Below are 23,246 nucleotides of genomic sequence, written 5' to 3' on the forward strand. Positions count from 1 at the left end.
TAATAAATGTTATTTGCAGTTAACAATTTTCTTTTTTCTTTATTACAATATTTATGGCAAGACTAGGTATATACGTAGATTGTATAAAACACATTTCTTTTATGTCGTTAACTGTGTGAAATGTGAAAATGTCTAGAAGTTGGTTGGATAAAGGCGGATGATGAAATACTTTGAATGTTTCTAGGGGGAGAGTTGCCACCGCCTTCACTCCTGAAAAATAAGATAATAATAAAAAATAAGAAAAAGCACCACCATCATCACAAGAAGGAGGCTGCGATCGAAGACGAGCAAAGGGATCAGGTGCCCCAGGGGAATGGGGAGGTCACTCATGGATCGGTGAGAGAAATACACTGGGTATTGGCGGAAGTCTTGACATGTTTCCTTTGGTCATAACAATAAGGATTCCTCGCCAATTCTTATTGAACGCGAAAAAATTCGCAGACTGCGAACTAGATGTACTTTATGTATATTTCTAGTGCATGTACACATTGCACTCATTACATCATCAATTTTAATTTTGTATAGCAATAGAAGTTTTCGATTATTTCTTTTTAAATAAGTCTTTTCGGAAACGATTTCTACTTACTCTTTACGCCTATTAGTGCTTCTTATTTGTGTAAGTACAAGATCGGTTGAGTCATATCGACCAACTAGCCCGCGGCTTCGCACACGTTAAATTCGGAGTGCTTCAATAGATGTTATAATTCATGTAAACCTTCCGCTTGAGTCTCAATAAACCCCATCAAAATCCGATGTGTAGATAAAAAATCTAAGCATATATACACACATAGGGACAGACAGGAAGCTACTTTGTATTACGAGTATACTGTGTAAGGATTTAGAAATAAGTATGAAATGGCGTACGGGCGTACAAAAAGTGAAGTCCCGTGTCCCCTAGTGGGGTAAGGGGCAGATGATGTGCATCTGTTTCACGGAGCGATATTCTTTACGGACAAGTAGGTGATCAACCTTCTGTGTCATCATCATTTCATATCATCATTTTTTTTGTGCGTCCCCACCGGGAATTGAACCCAGGACCCCTCGGTGCTATGCTCACGCGTTAACCACTGTACCAAGGAGGCGGTCAGGGGCTATATAAGATTTCACCTAACATACTGATGACAAATTCCAGCTCGTGCGTCACGGCTCGAAGGACTCGTCCTCCTCCTCCGAGACGGACAGCTCGAGCGAGGAGGAGGGCGCGGGCGGCGGCGAGGCGGAGGGCGCCGCGGAGGAGGCGCGCGAGAGCCACGCCGCCGCCGAGATATCCGCCCTAGTCAACTACGTGCAGCCCGTGCACTTCAGCTCCTTCGAGAGCGCGGAGAGTGAGTGCTCTATGTGTCGATTGGTAGTGTAGAGTCATTGATAGAGCTGTTTTGGGGGGGCGGGGGGGGGGGGGGGGGGGGGGGGGGGGGGGGGGGGGGGGCGCGTGTGTTGCGTGCGTTTTACCGTTATCGAGAGCGAGACGAAGCGCTCTAGGGTGGATTTGTAGAGACAAAAATGTAACAGCCAATTTTTTTGTGAATTTCTTCTGAGCAAATCAACCTTTCAACAGCTGTAATACCTTCTGTAAGGGTGTGTAGAGTGAGTGTTACAGGTAAGTGGATTGGAAGACTCAAGAAAGCTCTTTTAAGTGAGAGAGTCAGTTAGATTGTAGAGTCAAATTTTGTCTAATGAAGTTGGAAGAGGTTTAATAGAAAAGGGACAAATTTTAGTTTTGAGTTTACAATAAGAACTCCTTCTCATTTCCAGAAAAGAATCGTTTCTACGAAATGTCGTCGTTTGATGAAAAACAGGCCACGGCGCTACTAAAAGAACGTCCCATAGAATTTGTGAATTACAACAAGCATCAGTTGTCGAGAGTGTATCCAGCCGGTACAAGATTCGATTCTTCTAACTTTATGCCACAGGTTAGATAATTGCTTTGGAAAAATGCTTTAAAGAATTTAAAAAATATTATTGATAATTTAACTTATTTGTTCAATAAAACATTACTCACTAATTTTTCAGGTGTTCTGGAACGCTGGCTGCCAGTTGGTGGCGCTCAACTATCAAACTCTAGACCTCGCGATGCAGCTCAACTCGGGCACCTTCGAGTATAACAGGAGATGTGGATATTTATTGAAACCCGAATTTATGAGGCGAAAAGTGAGCAATATATTGTTACATAATTAAAAAAAAACTTATGTGCCTCGGATGAAGAAAAAAAACTGCCTATGTCGTTCTGTGTTAAAAAAAGAAGCCAGACTCACTGGCGCCGCAACGCGTTACGTAACGAAGCGGTTTATTCTCCAAACAGAAATTCCCACTTTAAACACGAAATAACATAGTAATCCTCTAAGTGAGGTAAAAATGCTAAGATTTTTTATTTTCAGTATTACAAAATACTCCTATCCTGCAAATTATACATACACACAATATGTATATTGGAAATAAGAAATGCTAAAACTCACTTAGAGGATTATTATCGTAATTCTCAAGTCATGTGAACGGCTTTTTATAACACACATTAATATTAAAAAAGCAAGTACTGTTCACCACCAGGACAGGCGGCTCGACCCGTTCGCGGAGAGCACAGTGGACGGCATCATCGCCGGCTCGCTGTCGGTGAGCGTGGTGTCGGGGCAGCTGCTGACCGACAAGCGCTGCGGCACCTACGTGGAGGTGGACATGTTCGGGCTGCCGGCCGACACCGTGCGCAAGAAGTTCCGCACCCGCGTCGTGCCGGCCAACGGGATCAACCCCGTGTATGGGGATGAGCCCTTTGTGTTTAAGAAGGTGCGCTGTTTGGTTGGACTAAGTTGGGTTATTGGGTTATTGGATTATTGGGTATTATCTATGGAATTTTAAGATTGAAATTGTGTATATATGCGTTGATGGAACTGCCTAAGTATGTAGTCTAATGTGTATATTTTTTTGTTCACAAAATTATAGTGTTAAGTGTAACCCTATCGAAGTGTAAACAGCGATAAAAAGTTGTACACTTATGATATACCAAATGTCACCTAAACTGGCAATATTGGTTTTACTTGTCAAATTTGATATGGGATCTGTTATTTGGGGCGAATTTTGGCACATTATCTGCGAAAATAGCCGGAACTGATAGTAATGACGCGCGGCCGCGGCAGGTGGTGCTGCCCGAGCTGGCGATGCTGCGCATCTCGGCGCACGAGGAGGGCGGGCGGCTGCTGGGCCACCGCGTGCTGCCCGTGCCCGGGCTGCGCCCCGGCTACCGGCACGTGCAGCTGCGCTCCGACCTGGGCCAGCCGCTCGCCGCCGCGCTGCTGCTGCACGTGCAAGTCCAGGTGAACGTGCGCCCCACTTACGTAAGGCCCGTCTCTACATACTGCACTAACGCGCTACCAGCACCTGCAGCTGAGCTCCAGCCGAGAGCTCTCAGCTCAATAGGCGATATATGTAACAGTGGTAATATTGAGACTATTTAATATTTGCGTACGACGCTCACAGCAACAGTAGAGTCGGACTCTGGCCGCTCTATTCTTCGCGAGAAAATGTTCGCCATAGCCACACTCGATCGAGACGGTAAGTAATTGCGTAGGAGATGTAGAATAAATCCTATTCTCTCACACTTTTATATGGACCGCCAATCTAAAACTTCCAAAATTTTCAAATCACGAGAAAATAACCTCTGTATATCAGTATTTCTGTGCTTGTGCCAGTTTCGGTTTTGAAAATTGGAAATTAAACATGCAGTATATTGTACCTCTTCAAATGGGTAAGATTACTCTTTGGGACAAACCGAGAAGAAAATTCGAGATAAGTTATGAAAAATTGTAAGTTACACATTACATACACGCAACTCAATGAATAGTCATATCATTACCACTATTTATTTAAAATTACACTCAATTAAAGAAAATCATCATTATGTATTAAACTATAAAGATCATATACTAAAGTCATCACACTTTTGGTCTAAATCATTCCTACATTTGGAGCACCATATCTTTTAGCACTTTCACTTTCACCATACTCGTTACTTGCACATTTAATACAATTCTCTTCGTTTATTATTTATTTAACAGTATATATGTAGCTGACGCTTTCGTCACTAACGGATAAATGTATTGTGACTAACGTTCAAATCGCTCTATAAGTAATAGCTATATCATTTTGTTTGCAATATTTTCTCAACTTTTTCTTCTTTCCAAATAGTTAAGCAAAAACTTTGTTCTGTTTTTCATTTTCAATATCCATTTTAAAAATTTTATTTTGCACATATATATTTATTATATCCCATTGTCGTCTTTCACCTATATTTTGTTCTTCACTGGTTATCCTAACTCTCAAACTGTGTATGTTGTAGAGTGAAAAGTAGTCACTATTGAAAAGGTCTTCTACCTTCCATAATGCTCTTGTAGTGTAATAATAACAAAGCTGATTGAATATCTCTACAAATCACAAGCCAGTCGATGTAGAGCATGCCATCTTGGCTGAAATCTCTACTAAATGTAAATTTATGATGATTCTTAGAAAGATAAAACTGACAGGAAAGCTGGCTTAATAGATCCAAAGTTTCTAAGAACAACAACGATAAGACTGAGTAAGTACCTTATGTAAATCGATGAAGAGCATTAGAAAATAATACCGACAGGACTGACTCGACATTTCTCAATATCAAATAGTAGCTGCCCATCTCAATGTGTAAACACTTAGTCGGACAGCACTATCACTCCCACCATAATACCTTTATCGCCGGTCTGTAACTGGCGATTAGAATCAGGCCTATATCGATAACCAGTGGAGGACCAAAACCACAAGCACTTGCAAGGACCACATGCCACGTCCATATATCACACGCCATATTGTAGCCAATGCTATGCGTTCCAGGACTACGTGCCGGACCGGCTGTCGGAGCTGGCGGAGGCGTTGGCCAACCCGATCAAGTACCAGAGCGAGATGGACAAGCGCGCGCACCAGCTGGCCGTGCTCACGGACGACACGGAGGAGCCGCCGCCCGACCCCGCGCTGCCCCCGCCCCGCGCCGCCCCCGCGCCCTCCGCCCCCGCAGGCCCCGTCGCCCCCGCGCCCCCCGCTCCCGCTGTATGTATCGATAGTTTATAGTAGAGACAGTAGTGTCTGAAATTAGCGCGTTCAAACAAACTCTACAGCTCTAAGCTTATCATTAGTACTAGTCCTTATTATATTAGAAATGGATTTTTTTTTTATGTATGGATGTGCGATCGTTGCGAAAACCACTGAACGGATTTTGTAGATGCTTATGAACCAGAACATGAGCTACGGAGATATAAAACAGAATTCAATTACATCTGTCAAACTGTCACCTGCTGCTGCAAAAGAAATGATAGCGCGCAGCAATGTGACCCGAGCAAAGACTATAAATTTTTATGTAACAACTTGCATTTATTATTATTGTATATTATAAGACCATAAGTTGAAGTTGCGACGTTCGAGTTGACATGACTCCAATAAAAACGATCATTACACGTTAAGGCTGTGAAGAAAAGTCATAAAGCATTCTAAAAATTAATAGACGAGACAGGTTGTATGGTCATGTATATACAACATGAATGTTATGAATATAATTTATGAAATATGGTAACATTCAGTAAGTACATAGTTTTAAGAGTATCGAAACAATTTATATCCTTAGCCCCGACCCGAGAGCGCTTCGGAGGTACCTGTGGCGCCGCAGTCGGAGCCGTCTGCAAATAACAATGAGGTCACACCGGCTAAAGGTGCGTGTACTTTGAGTATTAACACTACTTTATCCTAAGACTACTTGTCCAAAAAGAAAATTGATCAGTGACAGGTGTAGGTATATCATCCGCCCCATACCCCACAACGGGACACGGGATTTTAATTTATCCCAAGACTGGTACATCATATACAATTGATTATAATACCGTGAATTTTATTTGGGTTACATAACCTTAATTTACTAAGAATTCTTAAAAAATTTCGTGCAATAGGATTTGACAATTTAAAAAATTATGATATTTCAATAATGTTTTTTGTCTTTTAGAAAGATAGATAGAGATGTGTTTTTTTAACGCATTCATTATTTATATTTGGTACTCTACTTAGCTCTATACCTTCTATTTTGGTCAAATAAACCGTGGTTACAACTTTAGTTCATTATTTATTACTATTATACTGTACTGGGCATTAGGGAAATTAGACTCTATCGTCCACCCTTAAAACACACTTTCGTTCAGAAGAAGAGAACAACGTGAACGGCAACAGCAGGGAGCTCACGGTGGAGGAGCACCTCAACGCCCTCCTCGAGAGCAAAGTCGTGAAGGAAAAGAGGGCGGAATTGGCGAGGAAGTTGGACGCGCTGAGACGGAAACAGACGAGAGGCAAACCGGGGCCCAAGTTCTTCCCCAAGAGGATATCTATCAGGAATATGTAAGTATGGAAAAAAAGCTATGAGAATTCGATATAGAATCCTGGTCGAAAAACTACTTTGTACTTCACACCTTTTTATATTAATAACCAGTTCCATAACGTCAATTTAATACCTTCAAATATCATGATAAAGATTCCTCGACAAATATGATTGAAACATTGAGTTTAATGAAAACGATTATTATTATTTTTTTTTATTTAAATTTATCCTTTTGTTATATTTTTGATGAGTTCTCCACATTTGTTAAGGTGGGCGTCGCTATTCCGCATAACGCTTCTTTTGCAACAAACACCATTGGGCAGGTATGATTTCATACAAATGGATATATTGGGTGTTTTATCTTATCGGATGCTTTCGTGTAAGTTCAATGTATGTGGATTTTAAAATATTTACGGTTTAGGATCCTAAAATGAGACAGGCTTTTTCTTCATTAGATTTTAGGATATTTAATGTATCTCAGGAATAAAACATTTTAGTGTAATAAGAGAGTACAGAAATGTCTCTTTCTAAAAGGGTAGATAAATTACTATTGTGCCTCTATATATCTCCTTTTGTAAGTTAAATACTCACACTTTTATTTCAGTTCCTTTTCTGTCTACGTAAATTCTAGGAATGTAATGTTGACAATTTCAAAAACTATATTGCTTTGGGATTGTGTCACTGTCCAGGATTCTTCTACATAAATATTGATTTGAATTGTTCAATACTATTTTGTAAACGCTTCAAGTTTATTAATCTAAGCTTTTTTGTGTTAGAGTAGACAACTGAGCCGATGGTTCGCCTAATGGTAAGCGATCACGACCGCCACAGTAGTAGGCACTACTTAGGCAAATGCGTTGCTCGCTTACGATAAGGGATCCTTTCGGATTGATGACGCGACATAGAATGCTGTTATTTGTCATCGATTTTCTGTGGAGGTGAAGTACCTCCGCCGGTGCGAGCTGGCCCAATTCGTGCCGGAATGTGATCGACTCTAACCCTTAAAAAGGCTGCTCGGGCGCTTGGACAGTGGTCGATACTATATTTTGGCTCCCAAAATCAGTGACTGTCTTTCTTTTACCAAAGGAGTGAACCGTGCGTGGGTTCTGAAGAGGCCAACTGCGCAGGCGCAGGCGCGGGCGAGATGGTGGAACGCGAGCTGCGGCTGCGCTACCACCACGCGATATTCGCGGCGCTGGAGAAGACGCTCAGGAGCCAGCACCACCAGCAGATGAAAGAGCTTACCGTGAGTCCATCGTTAACTCTACATTTTTAGTAGTACGAACTTCAGTAGAGCTATCAATACTTTCTCATGTTAATTCCGGATTTTTGTAGAGTTGTGAATTATTGCTGCTGTAACAAAATGTTTCATACTATTTAAACAATTCGAGTGATAAATGAAAAATTAAACTATAATACTATTTAATAATACGTAATGTTAAAAATTATTATTATTTATTTTATTTAATTTTAGACAAGTTTGGAGATGAAGAAAAAAGACGTATTCAACCGTCTCGAAATTTCACGCAAGGAGGAAGTGAAAGCGTTTGCCAAGATCAATCGAGATAAAGATGAGATACTGAGGCAGAAACGGAAAATTAACGAAGAGGTATTGACACTTTCCACACTATGTAATAAAACGACTTGTACCTACCTTAATGATTTATTGTGAGTTAATTTGAGTTATCAGTATGTAAATCGTGCGAAACAAAGATTAGAACATCATGGAATATACGTATAAAATTTTTCTTTAGCTTAACGATAAATGAATGCACCACAAACTCAAGACCCCGCGTCAGAGATCGAAGTTGTTTTTTTCCTTTTCCATTAAAATACCATAAAGAATGTTGTACATTTATAATCTTTCTTACTCAGTTTAATGCTGTAACAATAAAAAATAAATTTATCTGCACAAATTAGGGAACAATATTAAAGCACTTGATATGTAACATTGGCAACAGTCGGTGGGGCGCGGCGTGACGGAGTGCTCGCTGCTGGAGAAGGAGCACAAGGCGCTGTGCGAGCAGCTCGTGCGCAAACACGAGCGCCTGCGCCTCGCGCTGCAGCGCCGCCGCGACCAGGTGCGCCCGCGCACATACACACATACACACGCGCACAGACACACACCTACACATACATACACGCACCACGCACGCTCGGTCTCACGCACACACGCACTCATACATGCACACATACATACACACGCACACACGATATCACGCTCAAACACACACACACACACAAAGAACTAGGTACAGTTCTGCTAATAAAAACTTAGCTTAACAGACTCTCATTTAAATTTCCAGGAGCTTCTAGAAGTGGTGCGGCTGTGCGGCGGTGCACCGGAAGGTTAAGTCGTGGCGGCACACTTCCTGTTTCTCTTCGGAGCCCCGTTCCCGGGCCTTTGGGGCCCCACGTCTAGACGCTAACTTGGCGATCAGCCCGGGGCCCCGGTGTGGAAGCCTCAGCCCGTTGCTTCGTGGGGCTCCCTATTAGCCATCGCCGCGGGGCCCCCAGTGACTAGCTTTTCACGCGTTGTGGGGCCCCGGTGACTGCGAGTGTTGTTTTGTTTAGGAATCTGTGATATTAACTCCTAAGTAGCGTTGCGTCTTATCACTACCGACGTGTTTATGATCGTATTTATCGTGTTTTGTTAACAGTATGTAGCGTTGGGATTTGTTGGAAAGCAATACTTATATCGAAAAACCTTTTTATCGGAGTAAAAGTCTCGTTGTTTTGATGGCGTTTGATATTTTATGGAAGAATATAATGTACAGTCGGCAAAGGAAATTTTAATATCTATTTTTCGATGTATAACTTCTTTCAGATTACAATTCTGTAAAATTATAGCAATCTATAAACCTTTTTTTTTAATTATGTAAAATACATACTACCTACTGTAAAAGATCTGCATATACATATATGTCGCTTAATTCCCAACCAGTGTACTGTTCACAAAGCATTCGTCATGTCTTACTAATCCCGTAATGATTGTGTGCGTGCGGTCTCGTATCGATAGAGTTAGTTAGCCGAGTCGTAACTTATACGTAACACGTAGGTCTGAGCACGTTAAGTTATGAAGCACCGCTACATACATTAATATGCAATTTTGGACTATTTACAGAACGTTTAACAAATATATGATATTTCACCTATAAAATATCAGTTTCCTCTCGCAGTAGTGAAGGTTGTGTCGATACTTTGATACTAATTAGACTTTTTAGGTTAGACTTGAAAATAGTTTTAATGTGCGTTGAATTGATTCTTATAGCACGTTGATATATTTTAGATTCTTCTGTTCCATATTCTGTTAACAAGTAAGTGATACAGTTAGAAACTTGAAGCAGTGAGTCAAAAGAGATCATTTCCTTATGCTTATGCTTTTATTTGTTCTAAATTTTCATTTGACAAAGCTTTTTCACTCATCACTTCATAATTATGATATAAATAAAGTTTAAATTCTATTTTCTACTAACTTCTCTAACTTGTTTAATTTTGTTCGTTCTATTTTCCCGCCAATTTTGTACCATAGTCTATGGTTCTGTATATCAATGCGTGTAGTACGTGACTTAGCGTTAGTTGTGACTCGTTTAGTTTTAACCGGTTTTATTATAACATCCATACTTTAGACCCTTTAATTGATACGCTATTATCCGATATTAAGTAACTTTATATGTCTTGCTACTTGTCACTGTCAAAACTACTTAAACAGTTTTAATTGATGTGATTATTAAAAAAATATATTCCAATGATTGATGCGTTATAATTGCAGTAAATTACGATGTTCTTAATAATATGCTCGATAGATATACTAGTATGTGATTCCGCTTGAGAAGCATCTTGCCAACAATTTCTGTAATATTATATTCATTTTCCTTTGCATATTTCAGTGTTGCCCTCATAAGAATCAGCCTGCCTCTCTTTTTATTATTTTCCCCTAATTTCAGTCGTTTGCCATGATTATCTGAGCTGTAATATCACAAATTTAATTTAAGTCAGTACATTTAAAAAGCACAAAAAGATAAGTTTTTTTCATATATTTTTGTAATACTATTTACGATATTTGTTACTAAATACGTTCAAAATGCCCTTATACTATGTTTATAACTACTTAACAAAGATGGTATATTTCTTACAGTGTATTTTACGATTGCTTGTATTTGGAAGTGTTTAAACTTCAAATATACGCTTTTATAACTATCCTCTATCAAGTTTTAATTTTATAAACGTGTTGTACATTTCTTGTTAGAATTTTTTCACGTTAAAATGATATCGTTAGTGCAGGAAAGCTCAAATTTATTTAGAAAATAGAAAAAAAATATGTATATTCGTTTATAAAATTGAGAACCTACTCTTTATTTGGGATCGGTTCAAATATTTGGCACAAGTGGCTTAACACTAACAACTAACATAATATACTAAGATAAGGTCTACATTTTTTAGAATTAAAAACAATGTATGTAAGCGAATAAAAGTTGTTTCTCATAGATTTATTGCTGACTAGATACCGCAAGTTTACCTGTGCCGTTTAAATGGTGTTTTGGACTAACATACAGAATTGCATGTAAAAATTGCAAAAAAAAAAATCTTGCGGTTTCTCTAGACTTCAATTGATTTGTGTAACGTGTACTAGCATGTACTAACGGGTCAGTATCGATAGGTTGTAGATTAACATTCCAACGTCTGGTTAGTGTCTGAAATCTAGTCTGAGCTAATCGCCTAGATCTGATAATAGTCCATAAGTGTGATGTCGTTTTAAAAAAGTTGAATGGTTTTTTAACTTGATCCGCTATTTTATGTCGTGTATCAAACGCAATAGAGTTTATTTTCCTCGATTCGACCTAACAACAGTATTACGAGTGTTTGAATTATGTTAAAGAAAATTGATTTACATACAATATTACAACTTAATAATTTAACTAATTAATATTCTTTGCGTTGTATACATTTTAGTCCATGAGTGTTTGGCATACATTACTCACAAAATAACAAAAACATAAGACCTTTTACATTTTCATCCAAATTTTTAAGTACTTTTGCTTTTTTGACTCAATTTTTTAAACTCACATCAGCTAGGAAGTCTTGCTAAAGACAAAAGCCTTACAATTTTGACTTGATTGTATAAAAAGAGTTTTAGTAAGACATCATTCCGTTATTTCGAATTGGCTATTGTAAAGTGCATCAACCACCTTTATATCTGAACTAAATATATTTACTTAATTAAAAAGAGTGTATAGATGTTTTAACATTAGACATTCGTTATTAAATCCTGATTACATACTTTACATACTTTCCTACTGATTTACTTACGAAGCCTATCTAAGAATATTTATCTTCTATCGTTCGTAATATCGTTCATTATTAAATCAATCTACATATATGTCGTTATTCGAACTGATTACTATAGACTCCAATGTATTTTCCGAGACGTTCTTTAATAATTCAAGATTAAAAACAGGGAATGTTTGGATGAACTATCTCCTTTGGATAGCCTGTAGTGTAAGTACTGTAGATAATTGTGCGACGTAGCCTTGTATGAGTCAGCTTATGGCCGCCTTTCTTAATGTAGACAAAATTGTTGTAGTTAAGTGATCGGTACGTAATGAATTATTGTCGAGTAGCTTTCCAATCGCGGCTTTGCCCGCGTGGTCTAAGATATCCTCATGGATATAAGCGTTTCACCGCGGTAGAAAGCAGCCTATGATACTCACTCTCCAGTCATCTATATCCGGATACAAAAATCATACCATATGATCGCTCCGTCGCGACGTATATGAAAGACATACAAACAAACACGCTTTCGTATTTACAATATTAGTAAGAATGTAGGGGCAAGTTGTATATGTGTCATAGGTTTATATTTACATAATTTACATTAACCTAGTTTGGGTTGATAGAAACGAGTTCGGTATTACGATACTTTAAATTGATAGCGTTTGATAGGTTGACGAGTTATTTTCTTTTCTCTTAATTAAAAGTTGTGAAAAAAATTCATTAGGTTTTTCTTTTCCAATTAGCAATCCCTAGTGACTTGCGTCGGCCAAACTAATGTTTTTACTGTTTGCATGTCACAAATTAAATTATCCAATAATATGAATCCCATTCACATATTGTACTCTTACCTTGAAATTATAATTGTCCTTAGGTAAGGTTTATTGGTAGCACGGTTCGCCCTTTGTAGATAGGTCGTGGCCTAAATCGTTCACTGTTTAAACATTGTTAATAGTAAGGTCCTTTAAAGTGTCTTTTAAAAACTTTTTAGATTTAACCACGAATTATAAAGTAATAAAATTTAAAAGAGATCTGAGAATATTTCTGGACTATCCGCAATTTTCTTACTAATCTATTACGTGTCCTTCTGTTGTTCTAAAATTCATTGTCTGTGATGAAACATATACTTAGTCGGTTTTGTACGGATCGAACTAATTACTTAACCTTTTATTTGCACGTTAGCTTTATAAACATTTATAGCTGTTCCTTGAGAGTATTTTAGCCTGTTATTGAAACCTCGAAGCCGAATATCGAGGGCTATTTTCCGATTGCATTGTTCGATTGCCTTTATTGTAAATATTTGTAATCTATTGGACTAAAATGTATGAGTCTTATGAATTCTCACTAGCCTTACCGCGCGGGTCGTGATGCCGCGTTATAAACTATGTATGTACTCGTTTTTAGGAATTTGTAGGATTTCACATCTCGATATAACATTTATGCATTTACTTTGTTAAAAATGAATCTATCTATCTATCTATCAAATTGAAGGTAGCGTTGTGGCACGTTATGGAGTGGTTTTGGAGTCCCATTAAAATTAATAATCGTAGGGATTTAAATTGTTGCTCGGCTTGTAAGTATCGTTAAGGGTTGTGAATATGAGATAATATTGTGTTACGACGTTTGGGTTATACCTTTGTGAAATGAGCCGTCTAGAGTTTAGTCATTTAAGTCATGTGTGAAATTTAGCACAGATGAGAGTTGTTTTATTTTATGTCTATGCTATTATACGCTTTAGTTTCAACCTTAGTGCGCCATAATAACTAATATCCTACATAATACTCGTATAATCATGTGCCAATATGGTTTTGAGGAGTATACATATATAGGTACAAGCATGAAAAATTAAGTAACAATGCCCTTTCGTAAATAAAGCACATGAGAGATTAAGTTGAAATTTCGTAGGTAACATTTAAAAGTAATGATCATTTAATGGCAACTGCTATGGGCTATGATATACGTAAAGAGTAATGTTTAAAATTAATATATTCAAAGTGCACAATTAAAAAAATAATGCTTGTACATTCATAAACTATATAAGTTTTAGTTTTGTCAGAGAAAAGGATGCAGCATATGTTTCACATAGCTACATCCGTTTCTCTCATTGTAGAAATTTAAACAGATTTGCTTCTTAATATTGAAAAGTGCTGTCACATTTGAATCTGTATAGTTTTATTGCTAATAAGAAATTTATCGGTTTCAAGAGTTTATTTTTAAGCCTATTAACATAGTATTTATTCTTTAGTTTGTTGTATATTTTGATCTGTTTTTTTTTTGAATTTATATAGTTTTAGGACTAGTGCAATTATATTAACATTATTTTATAACAATTCGTATTCTATTATTCTAAAAAAACTTTTTGTTTGTTTTTAATTTTGACGCATACTTATTATCGAAATAATACGTACAACTTTTGCACGCCTATCAAATTAGCATGCGTAACGTTTAAAAACATTTTATATAGATGAAAAACAGTATTTTCAGATGTAATATAATTATTTAGTTCTTTTTTGAGTTTGTCTAATATAAGATTATCTTGTCACAAATTTCGAATATATGAAGAGTACACAATGTTTGAAGTTCAACGGATTGCTCGGCGATAGGAGAGTGTATGTTCGAATTACTATAGTGCCATCCTTGTCTAACAGTGTTCGGTAATACGATGTGTGGTGTGTGCGAGAGGGTTACATGTATTTTTTAATGTAGCTACTGTGATGATGATTTTGCTCTCGTCTAACGTGCCATTTGAATCGTCGAGTTTTTAGTTTCAGTCATTGATTTGCCAAGTGATGGCTGTTGTGATTTATCGTAAAAATTACAAAAATAGCTACAAATAACTTGTTTGAATGATCTCTGTAATGCCTAATAATACTGTGGTGACATTTAGAAACCTTTTCTTTATTGTGTTTGTGTATTCAACGTTAAAAGTTACGTTCAATATCTATTTATGATATTCTTTTCTAGAAAACAACGTAAATTCGATGCTTTTTCTCACTTTTTAACTATTTCTTTTTTGTGTGTGATTACAACATTCATTCTTGGTAGATCAATGGAATTAGGATGGAATAGGTACCTAGTGTTTAAATAAAATACCTTCAAATATCAGTACTTAAAACGTGGAGTCTAGGCGGCTGTCATTCACTGGAGTTCTAGTCATTTGTGTGTGTACACTGTATACATGAGTCGTAAGCCTGTGTGTGGGTAGACAATATGTTAATCATTATGGATCTTACTATGTAATAGGTGAAACTTATCTATTAAATTGATGTCTGTTCTGTGTGTGTTTTATTGCTTACGAACCACTTGTTTCTGCCCTTTTTTCGAAATTTTCAAAACTTTTTAAAATGTTACTTATAAATTAATTTACATCCAAACGAAGACATATTACAAAGTATTTTGGGAGTACTTCATTGGGAGTTTGAACACTTAATACCACCCTTTGGTTACCCCCGTACACTATTGAAATATAATCCTTTTTCACCAATGAGTATGCAGTACTTCCATAAACGATAATTTTTGTTCGCCAAGTAATAAATCAATGGTGTTTTCCTTTAACTAATAGGTTGTTTTTATTATAATCTTATAGACTATTTTTATTTTAATTAGATAATAATAACATTAGAATTTATATCACATGAACATGCGGAGGTGAATGTCAGATAAATTTTTTCATCTATTTTTGCATGTCCATGATTTTTGGCGAGTGTATTATCGTGATATTAACACTGACGTTTCAATCGTCAAGATGTTAAATCAGAGCAGTCACAATGTTTTTCTCACACCCAAAATAGAAACATGTAATAAAATATCAAACCATATACAATAAGAAATTTAACCGGTTTTCCTTTTTGCCGTTCAAAATGTTTCGTGCTCTGAAATTATTGAAACCCCAAAATCCGATGTCCATCCGCAAGGCTAATTGGCAAAACTTTGTTATGTCGGATGTTTTAGCCAATTTGGAAAAGCAATGCGAGAGATATTGCCCTAAACCAAGATTTCCGCCAAGAAAGGTACAAATCCAATTGAAATAACGATCCTATAGGTAACAATACGAACTGCCCCTATGTGAAGACTTAAAGAATTATATTACGCATATTAATATTCATAATATGCCTATCTTAGGTAATGAAAACTGATGAACAAATAAAAACTAAATATTTCCGCGACAATAAGAACTTCATTACGTAACAAATAATACTTTATTATCCTAAAGCATATTAGCACAGCTATATAGGTATTGCATAGAATACTATAGGTACTTAAATACATACACATACATTACTTTTTTACATTAAATACATACATTTTTATATTATCAGTAGCCTAGATTTGCGAATGATATGAAAATTCTGTGTTGCTTTTGAATAATAATAATCATTTGGTAATTTACTGTCATTATCTCTACACTAAACCCATAAAACTTAACGTCTTCAACCAAATCGTCTACATCTTTCTCCTATTTCGGATAAAGGTAGCAGTGGTTGGAGCTGGCAGCGACGTCGGTCGTATCGCGTCACTTTTCCTCAAACAACAGAAGGTGATCAACGTTCTTGCGCTGTATGACGACTGCCCTGAACATAACGTGTGTGGCGTTGGTAACGATCTAGCGCACATCGACACCAGCACTGAGGTTGAGGCGTATCAAGGAAAGATGTTCCTGAAAGATGCATTACATGTTAGTAGTAAACGAATAATTAAAAGAGGTTAAAGCAAATAGATAAAGATGTATACAGGAGAAATATTCTTTTACAAAAAAGTGGTATTTTTACGGGAAATAACATAAAAAGTTCATGTTTTGTTCATCGTGAATTTCACCAAAATATTGGTTTTTAGTATCACTTGCCGTTGCTTCGTTGCCTTTAATTTAAATGAAATCCATATGGAGTAATCTATAGTTAATTATATTTCCATCCAAAAGCCATGCAGCAGTATAACTGCAGGCTGACTGCTTAATAAACATAGATGTACATTTAATAGTAAATTATTAATAAAATTAAAGTATGTTGTTATCCTGTAGTAGTATATCTTCCACATATTCACTATCCATATAACCCTATTATATTCCTATACCAATTACGTATTTATCCAAGGATGCAGACGTAGTGCTAATCTGCGGGGGCTGCTACATCCAGCCGCCGTGCTGCAACACGCCGGACCGCGACCTGTTCTTCTACAATATGCAGCACGTGCGCACCACGAGCCTGGCGTGCGCTCAGTTCTGCCCGCAGGCCATAATTGCTGTACAGACCCCGCCCGTCGATTGTAACTACGCGCTGTGTGCTTATGTACGTGATACCTATGTATGCTTTTATTTTTCTCGCCGGGGCAAAAAAGCTTCGGCATGGATCTAGATTTCGGTGAAGTTTAACGTGATTAGTTTATAAGTTTATTTGAATTTATTTACCTGACGTTTTATCAGAATATGATTAAAGCATGTTTTAATGACCTTTCAAGTGTTTGTCATTGTTGTAACTAGAGTGATAAAGTGATGAATTCATACATAATTTGCCTCCACACTTTTAGAGGTTTATTACCTCTTTGCAAATCAGAAGATTTACACCTAAGCGATTTCTTATACTTCCATCATAGACGCTCAAGCTCGCAGGCGTATACGACAAACGGAAAGTACTCGGAGTGAACGCTATTAACGCGATGCGAGCGAACCAGCTCTTCTGCTCGATCACAGGATCGGACCCCTCCAAGAGCACGACGCCGGTGGTCTGCGGCACGGGCCGCTGCACGCGCGTGCCGGTTTTCTCTGCTGCTAAAGCTGGCAACTTTCCGCAGGTACCTGTTCCTATTCCAACAAAAAATAGAATTTACTTAGCGCCATATTATGGCATCGAAATTGTTGATTGAAATCAAGTTGTGATGTGTAGCTTTGATATGAATCCTTTTCCATCCTTCCTTTCCATGCTTATGGGGTATTCAAAATGTTTTTCTTCGATTATAATAATGTAAATGAAGCTTATCGAATATGATGGTTTTATTACATTTATGTGCGTATGAGAGTGTCTATCTGTGGTCTTGACATTTTTTGTCGTCTTATGTATATCCTTTCTATGTAACTACATAACATATTTTCTATATCGCTTGAGTTTATAAATGGCGGGAAATTGCGCTTTTTAAACAGGCTTCACGATTGTTTTATTTTTCTATACTGTTACTCAAACATTTTTTATTTCCTGTACTTCAAATTCCAATCCTTTCACATCGACTCTTAACCGCTAAGGCATGATTACTGCTTTTATTTCGTCACGATATTTTTGCTTGATGATGCTCTTGAACTAGCAAACTCGAGTTGAAACTCTATAGTTTTAACGGCCAATGTCAATAAGTGGCTTCGCGAATGATCAATTTACATCGAATGGACGTTGGATCGTATTATTTAGATTTGCTTCTGGGATTGTATTTCAATGTAGTTTACGTGACAACCAGTTGTAAAAAATGCTATGTTGTTCATACGAAACCGAATGTTCAGTTCCCATAGTGTAAACAATATTTATGTGTATATCAAAATACTGCCGTTCCAAAGAGCGAATCCTTGTTATATATACGGGACGTAAAACAAATTCCTGATCCTTACATGAAGATGGAAACGTTTCGATCAATGAAACAGACGTGAAAAGGATCGTCCCTGCAATAAGAGTTCGCAAGATCCTTTCAAAGAACAAAACCATACTGTAGCCCCAGGTATACATAATGTCGAAATTATGTGAAGTTATTTTCATGATAAGGACTGATTATATGAAAATTATATGATCATTAGCCAAAGCATCTTAATTTTTAAAACATATTGTAATAATTCGCAGACACAAGCGGATTGCCTAACTCGACTGGTGAGAGAAGCAGATGAGATTATTTGTAAAGTGAAAAGTAACAGGGAGCAAGGTCACCTCTCGATTGGTTTCTCTTCAGCAAGATTTGTTACCAATATAATGCAAGGCTAGTTAATTTACGTTTTATATACTAAATACATAAATATTTGTTTACTGTACTCGTCCATAGACTTTTCGGATATTAAATCAATGTAAAACGGAGTTATATCATAAATTTTCTATGGATGGTACATTTACAAACATACAGAAATTAAAGTTTGTGTCATAAGTAAATAATTAAACAGTTTGTAAATCTACTGTAGACACACAATTTATATGTATGTGTGTGATGTATATAATTTATATGTGAAGGTTGAAAAAGTGCGCGTTTATACTATATAATGTAGCTTATCTGGTAAACGTTCATTTTCGTTAAAAAAATAATTCTGTTTTATTTTTTTAATGAAAATGTAATAAAATGATTTGTATTTCACCAAGACAAATGTCATAGGAATTATTTTCGCATCATGTTTGTAATTAATATAAATCTTTCTTTAATAAACCATTTGTCTCACCCATAGGTTATTTAACCAACGTTTATCTACACTTATATTATAAACAAGAAACTTTTGTATTTTTGTATGATTGTAATGTTTTCAATCAAAAATCACAGAACCGATTTCAAAAATTCTTTCACAATTAGAAGGCTGCAACTTCACTGCGTGACGTGACTGCGTGTCTATGTATGTAAGGGCCAAATTACATTTATATCCTATGTCACCCAGTGCCGGTACAACTAGTATAACATAAAATTTGGCTTTCACCAATCACACTCAAAAACCACGGCGGGACATATTCCCCAGTATTACATAAATAAACTATAACAATTTTCGTTGGTACGAAATACAGAGGTTACTCATAATTTTCAGGTCTTTTCGAGAAACCAACGTTCATAGACAGCGCACTAGTGGAACAAGGGGACCCGGGCAAGTGCTATAACATGCCGATATGCGCGACCCCACTCACTGTCGGCAGGAGCGGCGTGCAGGAGTATGCTGTTCCCACACTCAATGAGTCTGAGACTCGCCTGCTGGAGGACAGCAAGTTAGTTTAAACAATTTATAGTACTTTACGTAAAGAGCGTATGAAAAAGTTCCCAACTATTATTGTGTGAATTATTTATTTGCGTGTAATTATATCATTGCCGACGACGACATAAGAAAAAAATCGTTCCAATGATCTTAGCACACCAAAATGCTGTATATATGGACTACTTCACTACGTAGCATGAAAAATGTCGCTTTCTCTACTACGCAAACGCAACGGATTTTTATGGAGTTTTTTTTAATAGATAGAGTGACTCAGTAGGAAGGTTAATATGTATGATGACATTTACTAAACTACTCCGAAACGCGTGTGAAGCCGCAGGCAAAACCTAGTATATTATAAATGCGAAAGTGTGATTGTTGTCTTTCTTTCACGTGAGCAATTGTATGATTGTTATAAAAAAAATAAGTTAATCCTCGGCTTAACGCAATAGGAAAGTCTTTAAACACATACAAATATCTATATGCGTTTAGAAATAAAAGTTCAGAACTCATTTTTTATCTCATTTCTATAAAAGAAGAATCATCGCAATCGGTGCTCTAAAAAAAATGCAGCCGAATGGAAACTCCTCTTTCTCCAAGTCCGTTGAAAATAGTTTATCAAGTATATATAATAATAACCGTGTATCATTTCAGGTGTGACTTGGAAGACATGCTTAACCTCGGTCGTTGCTACGCGCTCGGCGAGGAATATTATCTTCATCCACAAAAAGTGTGCCCGTGTATCAAATGTCTGCAGTGCCCTGATTGCGAGCCGCAGAAAAAAATTCAACAATGATTCATTTTTTGCTAGAAAATCCTTTGTAATTCAATAGAACTGTTTGTTATACTACATATATATCTATACTTTATTTTATTAACTTGATAATAAAAATAGCAAATTTATTACTGTTGTATTATTTAGAACACCCAAATAACTAAGATATTGTCTTATAGTTGGACGTAGCAATTTTAATTGATTATATTAACGATAGTTTATATATGCTTTCTAGAACATATAATTGGAATGATATAAGACACATATCCTATTATTAAGCTTCTCAATTCGACTGTCTCTATTTTTTAGTTTTGTTAATCGACAACTCCGTAGGTTTTTAACCGATTAGCGTTAAATTCTTTTGAGTGTTCATAGGAAATTGTAGTTGTTTATATTAATCATTAAACTACTTACTTACATTAATGTCTTAATGATTTTTGTTTGTTGGGTATTTTTCGCCGTCATTTTGATACTAACTGTTAAAAATTTAAGAAATTAGACTAATACGTCTAATATATACAATTTTCGTGTCACAGATGGTTTCAGGACCTGATGCTGCACTCCTGAGCATCGGCTTGGCCGTCCTTATGATATTTTTTGTGTATATTCTGTAGACGTAGGTCTAGGAGAGGTCTTAAACTATATTAATACTCCTAAGTGCCGGGTCAGTCCATATTATACAATAACTTGCTTACCGCCCGCGGCTTCGCACGCGTTAAATTCAGTGGTTTAATACATGTTATTATTCATATAAACCCCCCTCTTGAAACACTATCTATTTAAATAATCCCATCAAAATCTGTTGTGTAATTTTAAAGATCTATGAATACATACAGATGCGGGAAGCGACTCTGCTTTATACTTTGTATTGATGATACGATTAAATGTATAGTTTATCTTCCTATATCTTTAATCTATTCTTTGTATTATGGATAAATAAATGTTTGAGAAAGTTTTATTAGTACTATATATTAGGTCGCCTCAAAAAATAGATGTTAATAAAAGCAGTATTCTAGTGACGTTTACATTCCACTTTGACGTCACGACGACGTTTTATTTTGAAATGCATTAGTTAAATTGCATCGTTTTAATCCGTTTGATCGGATTCCCGCAGGTCCCTCGAGGTCAGTCAGGGTCGCTTCGATATTGAACTTGCGTGGCCTTGCTCGCGAAGGTCGTTGTGAGGACGCTCCCTCCAGACTGTCCAGTGACGTCATCATGTATGACACGAACGGAGAGCGATTTGACCTTGTTTTTTTTAATTCAAATGATTGTTATGGAATACTTTATGTAGTGCTTTGAGGATCTTTTGATTTCGTTGACACCTTTAAAGACCCTAGTTACAGGCAGGACATATTTAATTTAAGATATTAAATAGACAATTGTATTTTATTTATTAAATAAAATAAATAAATGAGCTCTTTGAAATATTGGGTTTACTTAAAATGTAATCAGTAAGAAAATCATAAAAATATAGATATGTGTTTTATGGTTTTGGAAAGAAGACGTTTATCGATGTCTCGTAGATTTATAATGGCTCGATGTGATTTGTATGGCATTAGGTACTATGGACGATATATTATATGATATAATGGAAAAAATAATAATTTGAAGAAAATAACCGAAAGAAGAAGCTATCGGCATAGGTGAGTTAAATCAGCTTAAATCTAATCGCCTATGGCTTACTCTATTCAACGCCCTACCTCGTTCATTGTCAGGAACAGAGCATATAGGAACTGTTGTACACTCAACTAATATAATGTGGCCATGACTGTTATATAAGCATTAAATTATGGTAAACGCTTCCACAAATTACTATCTATTTTATATAAATTGAGCAATGGTGGCTCAGTGGTTAGGACCTCGAATTGAAAACAAAAAGTAGGAGGTACGAGATCGGACGACCGTGTAAGAAATAAATAGAATTTCCTATATATCTGCATATTGTTCACATCACCACTGCACGATCTGGCATGTCGAAGAATCGAGAGTTCAGCGATATCTAACTTCTGCCAACCCGTACTTGGCTAGCGTGGTGGATTATGGCCTGAACTCTCGTAGAAGGCCTGTGTCCCAGCAGTGATGATGATGATGATGAGTATCAATTTATATCTATTAATAAAAAAATAATTTACTAGATACGTTGGGCATCAGGGCAAAATCAGTTCATTTACGTTTTTGCAAATTATAATAGTTTTCAGAATAATTTATAATATGTAGCATGTATACTTACATACAAGTATACATTTCGTATATGTGGCATCTTAACTAAAATAAGAAATGATTATATGAATGCTAAAAAACCAATATAAATGAACTAAATATTCATTTTGTAAGAAGAACACCATTTAAAAATATGATTTATAACAGGATAATATGAAGATATTTTATACAGTGCAATGCACATTTTCTTACCATATTTTTTACAATAACTTGTATATGAAATGTGACTAATATAAAAAATGGCTTGTTTAATAAAAATTATTTACTTTGATATCGAAGGTCATAAAGACTTTATAATAACAGTGGAAACTTAGCAGCTAGCAATATTTATGTAATATATTTATTTCGAGGGATTTTTTTTACAAAAAGCCAACATTATTTGATCGGTTCTCCAAGATAATATTTATATATATGGGGAGTCATCCATACAGTTTATGTGAAAGGCGAGTACGCTTCGGCACGAATTGGGCTAGCTACCATATCCCCACAGAGGACCGACATGAACTAGCACTATATTGCTGTCTTTCGTTTGATGAGTGGAGCCCGATGCCCATATCCCAAACCTCTCCAAATGTTCATGAGCGGTTCATTAGGCGACCGCGAGGCGATAATAACATGTATCGATTATAAGTTATATAGCTTTTTAAATATTAGAGTGCAACTGAGCTGGTTCTACACACGATAGTGTATAATTTATA

At 36.5% G+C, this 23,246-nt stretch overlaps 2 protein-coding genes across 2 annotated transcripts in view; both read left to right on the forward strand.

Moving 5' to 3' along the window:
* The window catches only part of LOC119834285 (1-phosphatidylinositol 4,5-bisphosphate phosphodiesterase classes I and II), a 75,421-nt gene extending 61,628 nt beyond the window's left edge, over positions 1-13,793 (forward strand). The window contains exons 9-22 of the mRNA XM_038358621.1: positions 185-336; positions 1,133-1,325; positions 1,753-1,910; positions 2,011-2,148; positions 2,545-2,778; positions 3,129-3,305; positions 4,852-5,064; positions 5,636-5,720; positions 6,204-6,393; positions 6,643-6,696; positions 7,460-7,619; positions 7,848-7,982; positions 8,335-8,454; positions 8,680-13,793. Coding sequence (XP_038214549.1) covers positions 185-336; positions 1,133-1,325; positions 1,753-1,910; positions 2,011-2,148; positions 2,545-2,778; positions 3,129-3,305; positions 4,852-5,064; positions 5,636-5,720; positions 6,204-6,393; positions 6,643-6,696; positions 7,460-7,619; positions 7,848-7,982; positions 8,335-8,454; positions 8,680-8,727 — 2,057 coding nt within the window. The 3' untranslated portion in view covers positions 8,728-13,793. The remainder of the gene's footprint in view (positions 1-184; positions 337-1,132; positions 1,326-1,752; positions 1,911-2,010; positions 2,149-2,544; positions 2,779-3,128; positions 3,306-4,851; positions 5,065-5,635; positions 5,721-6,203; positions 6,394-6,642; positions 6,697-7,459; positions 7,620-7,847; positions 7,983-8,334; positions 8,455-8,679) is intronic.
* A 1,711-nt stretch (positions 13,794-15,504) lies between these two features.
* Positions 15,505-20,346, forward strand: LOC119834286 (malate dehydrogenase-like). The gene is made up of 7 exons (XM_038358622.1): positions 15,505-15,654; positions 16,116-16,319; positions 16,735-16,929; positions 17,234-17,431; positions 18,457-18,589; positions 19,392-19,566; positions 20,205-20,346. Exons 1-7 carry the CDS (start codon positions 15,505-15,507, stop codon positions 20,344-20,346), a joined length of 1,197 nt encoding a protein of 398 aa, XP_038214550.1.
* The last annotated feature ends 2,900 nt before the right edge of the window (positions 20,347-23,246 follow it).

The sequence above is a fragment of the Zerene cesonia genome, chromosome 19 (genome assembly GCF_012273895.1).
Source record: "Zerene cesonia ecotype Mississippi chromosome 19, Zerene_cesonia_1.1, whole genome shotgun sequence".
Lineage (NCBI taxonomy): Eukaryota > Metazoa > Arthropoda > Insecta > Lepidoptera > Pieridae > Zerene > Zerene cesonia.